The 9,081-nt window shown below is 39.3% G+C and overlaps 1 protein-coding gene across 3 annotated transcripts; it reads right to left on the bottom strand.

Moving 5' to 3' along the window:
* Nucleotides 1–716: 716 nt before the first annotated feature.
* On the bottom strand, nucleotides 717–4,154 carry LOC143864805 (F-box/FBD/LRR-repeat protein At1g13570-like). 3 transcript variants are annotated; one of them, XM_077375640.1, is made up of 4 exons: nucleotides 4,001–4,154; nucleotides 1,936–2,935; nucleotides 1,701–1,847; nucleotides 717–1,381 (listed from the first exon to the last, which is right to left on the bottom strand). In XM_077375640.1, the coding sequence occupies exons 2-4, from the start codon at nucleotides 2,878–2,880 to the stop codon at nucleotides 1,025–1,027; spliced, it is 1,449 nt and encodes a 482-aa protein (XP_077231755.1). In that variant the 5' UTR covers nucleotides 2,881–2,935; nucleotides 4,001–4,154; the 3' UTR covers nucleotides 717–1,024. The 3 variants fall into 3 exon arrangements, with proteins under 3 accessions (XP_077231755.1, XP_077231756.1, XP_077231754.1); XM_077375641.1 differs by having other exon boundaries at nucleotides 1,936–2,939; nucleotides 4,001–4,152; XM_077375639.1 differs by having other exon boundaries at nucleotides 1,936–2,973; nucleotides 4,001–4,148.
* Between the last annotated feature and the right edge of the window lie 4,927 nt (nucleotides 4,155–9,081).

The raw sequence follows: 9,081 nt of genomic DNA, 5'->3' as shown, positions 1-9,081 counted from the left end.
AAGGAAATGTTATCAACACTACTGTTTTCTTATGAGGGCACTCTCACTTTATTAAAAGTACGGTATGGCCCACACCATAGGATGATCCTAACCGTCCATTAGATGGGCCATAGCCTAAATAGGTTATGCTCCAAAAATCATTTCCATAGGATGATCCTAACCCTCCAATCTGAATGTTAGAGGGTTGATCCTAACCCTCTATAGATCGGAGGGTTAGAATCAACCAATGGAAATAATTTTGGGGCATAACCTGTTTAGGCTATGGCCCATCTAATGGACGGTTTGGATAATCGTATGGTGCGGGCCATACCGTACTTTTTATAAAGTGAGGAGTGCCCTCATCAAAAAACAGTAGTGCTGATAACATTCCCCAAAAAAATCTTAAAAAATACAGTAAAAAAACTCCTGCACATCTCCTACCCCCAACCAAACAACGTCGGGGAGATTTGCTCACAATCTCCCCGTTGACTGATTTCCTTTTGATTTCCCTTTGACTTCTTCTTCTCTAGATCCCCCCAACATCTACCAGCATCCAAACAGAGCATTAAAGGTTTATGTGAGAATGGTTCACACATTGAGGGGGGGGGGATTTATCCGTCGGAGGGGGGAAATATCATTTCCCTTTTTTTCCATGACAAAATATTGTTTCCAAGTGGGGAGCAATGTGATATTAACGTCTCAAAAATATAGTTAATAATTTAATTAAAACACTGATATCTGTGCAACTATGGTTTTAACCAAAAACTGATTGTTGGACTCAAAATTAAAAACAATTTTGAGTCCAATGATAAGTTCGACTCAAAATCCAAAACACTTGCTGAAATGAACTGTCTAAGTCTTTACACAGATTGCGAGCCTAAAAAAATGGTAAAAAACTAAGACAAATCAAGATAAGTTACCTCTCAAAAGAAGACAGAAGTAAAACTCCCCCAGCAAAAGATCAGCTACAAAGAGAAATCCGCCTTCCACCACCAGGAGGAAGACATCAGAGATTCAGAAGCCCACTAAAGAACAACATTTGATTTCAGGGATTGGGTTGCACTTGGTTCAGTAATATTTTGGCATCTCTACGTCCCTTTTGCACCATTGAAAATCGATTAATAAACTCCAGATGTTGATTCGGATCCAATTCCCACATTGGATTAATGGTAATGGTCCTCAACCTTTCCGTGTTTTTGGCTAAAAAGATAACAAATTCCATTTCACAATCCCATCCTGTGAAATTGTTAATTGTGATCCATTGAAGGTTGTTATTTAAAAAGCCAAAGTCTTCCTCCGCTAATTTCCAATAATCATCTGTGGGGCTAAAATCGGGGGCCCATCTACCTTCATGATGAAGGTAACGAAACAATGGATTTTCATCTGCAACAGCGACGTTGATCTGTAGAGCATCAAGAAAATCATAAACAAGTTCAGTAACTATACAGTTGGTCTAATAGTCAATGGAGCTTAAAATTGAAACAAAAACGGTGTGAAGGATTTTCCTTCAAACGATAATCAAAGGGTTGGACAGGACAATATTAGGAAAACTGAATAATATTGCAAAAACAAATGGCCTTTCATAAATGGAGAAAATCAATAAAAAAAGAGGATATGTAAGGAAAAGTGAACAGAGAAACTAACATGAAGAATTCGAGTATTAATACAGTTCGGTGTCAAATACAAGAATGGGACAAAGGTCTAAGATCATTCACACCCACCCAAACAATTAATTCTTCGAGATTAGGGCAATTATCAAGGAAGTAAGAAATTAAATTAAGCTCCTGTCTTGTGGACAAAGACACTTCCAGCTCCAACTTTAGTAATCCACAGCGCGCATACTTTGACACCTCACCTACAGCCAAACACTTCGATTGCAACCAATGGTGAAAATATTGTCCCAAGAGTCCAACTGAAGGTATCATACTAAAGATGAAATATCAGAAAAAAGGTTACCTTAGCAGACCATCCAAGTAGGGAAAGAGACCTCACATCAAACAGATTGTTTAGTAATTTATCCAGACTGTTGGCTTCAACTTGATTGCGAGGGATGCGATGGCCGCCCCGGAAAATGATTGCATTCTCCACCATTGCAGGTCGATCAAGAAAGCATGTCATAATTTCATTGCAGAAGTGTAGAGTCCTCAGCTTTCGCACGCTGATCATTACATCAGAAGGACAATGTTCCAAAGTCAAGCTTTCAAGTTGCTTATTAAGATCCGAAATGTCAATTTTTTCAAAACCATAGCACCGTTGAAGAGTGAAACTCTGAAGAAGACCACATTTGGAAAGAAGGCAGCATATCAGGTCCTGTGATAGACTCATATTCCCTAAAAAAAGTGTCACAAGAGAACTGAAACCGCTGAAACTGGAAGGAGGCCTGAAGATGCATGATCGTAACTTCAAAACAGTCAGTGTTTCATAACTGAATAGACAAGAAGGCAGCTCATACTCATAGTCTCCATGCCCATCTGAGAGGAAGTCAAGATCTAACTCGCGTACACCACATTGCATAAGGATAATGACCCAACATACAACATAAGAGATGTATCTACCAGGAGAGAAACGGAGGCGAAAACTCCTAATTGCACCATCACGGTTTTCCAACAATTTGTTAACAATAGCAACAAATTCATTTCTCTTTTCATCTGTTGTTGCTCGTAGTAAAAGATCTCTGAATTCAAGATTGGGAATTGACATCAGCAACTGACTCAACTTTTTGGACAGAATGCAGGTGTGGATGGCATCTTTCATTGGCAAAAATTCAAATATTGCATTGATAACATTGTCAGGAAGTTGGCTGAAGAGATCGACACCATCACCTTTCATAACCTCCTTTGTCTCAGACTGATTAACATCACCTATGTCCATAGTTTTTCTTCGCTTTCTCATCTCTTTCATTTTCCTTCTTCCCAAAGAAAATCCTTTCAACGAGTACACTGTTGATCCTAGTTTTCTGACTTCAGATTAGCAGGTGTTAAGTAACAGTCAATCCTTCAAAGTGAAAACATAAACATAAACAATGAATTTCTTACCAAACAAAGAAGCGTTGCCAATGAGAATTATTACAAACGTAATTGTAAAAACAACCAAGCATAAAGCACAAGCCACAAGCAATAAAAGATCCAATCACAGAGCATGGTCAAATGAAAAAAAAAAGTGATGGTATATGCAAAAATTGAGTCATCTGGGCTGACATTGATGTTGTGACAAATTATTTTCAGTCTCCCTATGAATTCTGCCCCCAAATTTCACAATTAAGTTCAGGAAATGAGTTGTAATCACCAAATACAACTGAGACTCAATGTAAATAGGCTTAAACTTGATCTGACCAATTTTCATTTAGTTGTTTTTACTTTGACGTACACCCAAATTGCAATTTGGGTGTACATCCAATACACCCTTACAACTAATTTTTTTTTTTAATACTGTCAACAGTACAAATTGGGTTAAAGCTAAACTTTCTAACATAAACAAGGTATTTCAATGGGCAAGAGTCAATCATAACACCACAGATATGGCCTGAAAAACAATTGGATCAAATCCTAATCCAGTCTCCTTTTAATTAAAAGTTTGTCTTTTACTGATGTACAATTTGAAGAGAAGTGTCTCTTAGGTTTATTTATTTATTGATTGATTTATATATTTTTCGCTGCGATCAAATGAGTAAAAGTCAGATATTCATTCACTCCTAGAAGTGCTAATAATTTGGTCATCTGGGCATTGTTTTGGGGAAATTCTTTGCCTCCCCATGTGCATTTGTAATCTGCATTTTATTCAATGTTGTCTTTGACAAAAAAAAAAAAAAAAAAAACAAATTATTTCATTATAAACTTAGACTGAATGAAATGAAGTAAAGATGAACTACAGAGGAATGAAATTAACTGAGAAAAAGGAAAATCCATTGGTGTAAGAAGAAGTTGTAAATTGAACTACTTGAGAGCTAGTTAATCTAGTCATAAATAAATTGGAAAGGCAAAAGAAAAATAAAGAGAGGAGAGAAATGAGGTGTAGAAATTACCAGAAAAATGAAACCCTAGTTTGAGATGGGAGAGAAGAGTAACAAGTGGTAGATGAAAATCCAAAAAATGGAGAAAGCAAATTGTAAAGGTGGAGAGCTCAAAACAAAAGGAAAAGTGTAAGAGGAAATGGCAAAAGCGTGCTGATATTCTCCGCCCCTCCCCCCCCCTCTTGACGGCTGGCTAACGTTAAACGTTAGGGTTTAACGTATATGTCACTTTCCCACCATTTGACCGGTCTCTCTCTCTCCACACACACACAACCGGAACAGTTGGTGGGCCCAACAGAAACCGTTGGTGGAATGGTGGGCCCATCTTTGAACAACGCAGGCTCCGCCCATACCACACCATAGGATAATCCAAACCGTCCATTTGATGGGCCATAAACGTAAATAGGTTGCGTCCCAAAATATCATTTCCATAGGCTTATCCTAGCCATCCGATCTAAATGAAAACTACATCTTATGCAACCTCTATAGATTGTAGGGTTGTGATCATCCTATGGAAATGATTTTGGGGCACAACCTATTTACATTGTGGCCGGTCAAATGAATGGTTTGGACCATTCTATGGGGTTGGTCGTAAAGTAACATTAAGGCCCGTCCACAACATAGGACGATCCAAGCCGTCCATGGTTTGGATAATCCTATGGAGTTGGTCGTATAGTAACATTAAGGCCCAATCGTAGGTCCCACCGATATTTTTCCAAATTGAAGCGTACCGTCCACAACATAGGATGATCCAAGCCGTCCATGGTTTGGATCATCCTATGGTGTGGTTCGTACTGTAACATTAAGGCCCAATTTAGGCCCCACCCATATTTTTGAAAATGAAGTGTACCGTCCGGACCATAGGATGATCCGAGCCGTCCATTTGATGGGCCATAATGTAAATGGGTTGTGCCCCCAAAAGGGTTGGCCCATCAAATGAATGGTTTGGATCATCATGTGGTCGTACAGTAACATTAAGGCCCGTTCACAACATAGGATGATCCAAGCCGTCCATTGTTTGGATAATCCTATGGAGTTGGTCGTATACTAACATTAAGGCCCAATGTAGGCCCCACCGATATTTTTCAAATTGAAGCGTACCGTCCACAACATAGGATGATCCAAGCCGTCCATGGTTTGGATCATCCTATGGTGTGGTTCGTACCAATTTAGGCCCCACTCATATTTTTGAAAATGAAGTGTACCGTCCAGACCATAGGATGATCCGAGCCGTCCATTTGATGGGCCACAATGTAAATAGGTTGTGCCCCAAAAATCATTTCTGTAGGATGATCACAACCCTACAATTGCATAAGATGTAGTTTCTATTTAGATCGGAGGGCTAGGATCAACCTATGGAAATAATATTTTGGGACGCAACCTATTTATGTTTATGGCCCATCAAATGGACGGTTTGGATTATCCTATGGTGTGGTATGGGCGGGGCCAACGTTGTTCAAAGATGGGCCCACCATCCCACCAACGGTTTCTGTTGGGCCCACCAACTGTTCTGTTGTGTGTGTGTGGAGAGAGAGAGAGAGAGGTCAAATGGTGGGAAAACGTTAGCCAGCCGTCATGAGGGGGGAGGGAAATAGCCTACAAGGGGGCGGGAAATATCAGCGCCCATGGCAAAAAAGGCTCAGCAGCACGCCCAAATCACCGTCGTACACCTGTCGAATATGCGAATCTGAGTGGCGGGGACCAATTGTTGGCCAGAGATTCGTGTCAACTACTCGTTTGTTTGAAGTGTGACTAAAGATAATTTTGGCTTGTGGCGGGGCCCAGCTGTTGAATTATATCACCATAGCATGTGCACATTTAAAGTTGAAACAGAGCCGTATAAAGTTGAGAGTTACGCAAACAAAGAAAGGGACCCACCTGGTTGGATGATAAACCATCCATTGATCAGAAGCTTGAAGGTATTTTAGGCCACATTCATACCAACAAGATTTAGATCTGGATTTAGTTGATATTTTGAATTGGATCATATCTTTAGATTTCCAAATCAGCTGCAACAGTGCAAAAAATTCTGATTTTCAAATCTGTTCTACGAGACATTATTTGGAAATCAATATTTGTGGCAACTTCCTTCCCCATCGCTGCTCCTCGAGTTGCTCCGGCAGCAATGAGACATCCCTCCCTCCCTCTCTTAAAACATGATCATGAAGATGATTTATGTGTTTTGTATCCAAAATTCAAATCCAAATCAAAATACAAATACACCCATTTAAGATGGGGAAGAAAATCACGGTCATAACTATCATAAAGGGCTTTGACCAATGGGAGAGCCATTTCTCTAATTTTTTTTGCAAGGGCACCTATGAGTTTAGCATTCCTCACATAAATATAATGTGTAACTATTATTACGGGTGGCCAGAACCGAACCAGAACCGAAGAACCGAATCAGAACCGAACTGTAAAAAAATATTTTTGGTCCGGTTCGGTTCCACTGATGAAGAACCGAACTTATTCGGTTCGGTTCCGGGTCTAATGTTCTTGGTTCGGTTCTGGAACCGAAGAACCGAACTTTGAATATATATATATATATATATATATATATATATATATATATATATATATATATATATAATATTTTTATATTTTTATTATACATATACTTAATAATATAAATTACTTATAATATTAATAAGTAATAGTTAATACTATTCTTATAATAAGAAAGTAACTTATATTATAACTTTAATTAAAAGTTTTTATAAATTATAATTAATAATTAATAATTAGCCATTAGAATCGAAGAACCGGACCGGACCGGACCGATTATGTTCGGTCCGGTTCGGTTCGGTCCTACTGTGTACTACGGTTCGGTTCGGTTCTTACGGTTCATGGAACCGAGAACCGAGAACCGAACCGGTTGGCCACCCCTAACTATTATCAAAGAATATGATGCATAAAGAACAAAACTCCTCTCTCTTTTCCTTCATGAAAGTATGAGATGAAACGACTGAAATGAGTGAAATCGCATTCCCATCCGATTCATTAAGTGATAAGAGAGGTTTGACAAAAATACCCTTCATAGAATGGTTGGCATTAATAAAATTTGGAGGGTATTTTTGTAAACCATTTCAGATCGTGACTATCCAATGGGCATTTGTGGCGTGTCCATACACAATCCAAAATTTTTCGGATCCTAGATTTGATGATCCGAAATATGCCCATGGATCCTATTCATATGTTTAGATCCCGTTCATTAATAATCAGATTCGGATGATCCATCGGACCGTCTGGATCCATTGACACCCCTAGCCACAGGAAGTTTGTGGGCCCCAGTTGTAGGTCCAAATAAACTAGTTTTGGGCCTATCGATAGAAGGGACCAATAAAGGAATGGTTTAGATCATGGATATAAGTGTGCGCCACTGTACTTGCCTACACTGTACTTAAAGACGAATTATAGGCAAATAAAATTAGCTGAGAAGTGTTGCCGAACATTCCCTGCTCTGTTTGGATGCCGGGTTTTTTTTTTTTCCTGGGATTTATGTGGGTAAAGGTAGGAGACAAAAGAGGGGACAAACATTAATTAGAGAAAGATATTATGATGAGTGGAGAGAGAGGGTAGAGAGAGAAAGAGAGAACACCATTTTCAAGAGAAGATTTTGCTAATGTCAGCAAGAAAAAGCTGATGTGACCACTAAAACTTTACCCACATAAATCCTGGGAACAAAAAAAACCTAGCATCCAAACAGAGCATAAAGCTCAAAACAAAGGAAAAGTGAAGAAATGGAAAATATCTTGGCCTGCCTTTGTTGCACTGTTACGAAAACGGGATTCCCGTTTTGGGGAAAAAAGGGCATCAACCATGTAGCCACGTCCACTAAAAGACAAAGGAAGGGGCACAAAACCCCATAAAACCAATAAATGAACTTTGAAATTGGTCAAATCAACTATCATTTCACGCCCGTTTTTATTTCCAAAACAGATTCCTGTTTTCAAAGCTTTTTCCTTACGCCCTTGTTTGGATCGGTTATGATTAATTTAGGAGGATATTATAACTAGACCTGGCAAACGGGTGGGTCGGGCCGGGTCACCCCGCGGGTGATGCGGGTGCGGGTCCACGGGTCGGATGAGGAAATGACCCGCATTTTTTCAGGTCAGAATTTCTGCGCGGCCCTCGGGTGGGCCGGGTTGACCCGCAAATATATGGGATTGTAATAATTATCCGATTTGACCGCATCTGTTTTTTTCCATAATTGTCATAACCTTTTATATTTTATTTGTATTTTTTTCATAATTTTAGAACTTTATAAACATTTCTAGGTAATTTTTCATTTAAAACTTTATAATTTAGCTATTTTACTTTTCTGGGTGTAATGATTACTTTTTTTTGTTTTTTTTATTTGCTAGCAACATTTGCCATGTGGCATCGGTGAACGACGATGGCCACATGCCGATAAGTTGCCATAGGAGAAGTTTGGTAGCAAATTCTTGTAAAATAAAAAACCGAAGGAAATGTTATCCACAATACTGTTTTCTTATAAGCGCACTCTCACTTTATTAAAAGTATGGTATGGCCCACACCATAGGATGATCCAAACCGTCCATTAGATGGGCCATAGCCTAAATAGGTTATGCTCCAAAAATCATTTTCATAGGATGATCCTAACCCTCCAATCTGAATGTTAGAGGGTTGATCCTAACCCTCTATAGATCGGAGGGTTAGAATCAACCAAATGGAAATAATTTTGGGGCATAACCTATTTAGGCTATGGCCCATCTAATGGACGGTTTGGATAATCCTATGGTGCGGGCCATACCGTACTTTTTATAAAGTGAGGAGTTCCCTCGGAAAAAACAGTAGTGCTGATAACATTCTGAAGAAAAATTAAAAAATACGTAAAAATGCGGGTGCCCACGGGTTGACCCGACCCGACCCGACCCGTGTTTTTGCGGGTTGGGTCACCCGCGGGTTAGTTTTTCACCGGTCACTAAAACTTAGACCCATGCCCGCAAATTTGCGGGTGGGTCGGGTCGACCCGCGGTAACGGGTCGCTTTTGCCAGGTCTAATTATAACAAAGTAAAGGTCTCTCGTGAAAATTGAATAAGATCAGTTTACATCATCACAAAGCATTGCA

This window comes from Tasmannia lanceolata, unplaced genomic scaffold, assembly GCF_043159265.1.
Source record: "Tasmannia lanceolata isolate RefF3 unplaced genomic scaffold, GAP_Taslan_0.1 ptg000054l, whole genome shotgun sequence".
NCBI lineage: Eukaryota > Viridiplantae > Streptophyta > Magnoliopsida > Canellales > Winteraceae > Tasmannia > Tasmannia lanceolata.
The sequence above is the reverse complement of the archived record's forward strand: the minus strand, read 5'-3'. Positions and strand labels throughout refer to the sequence as shown.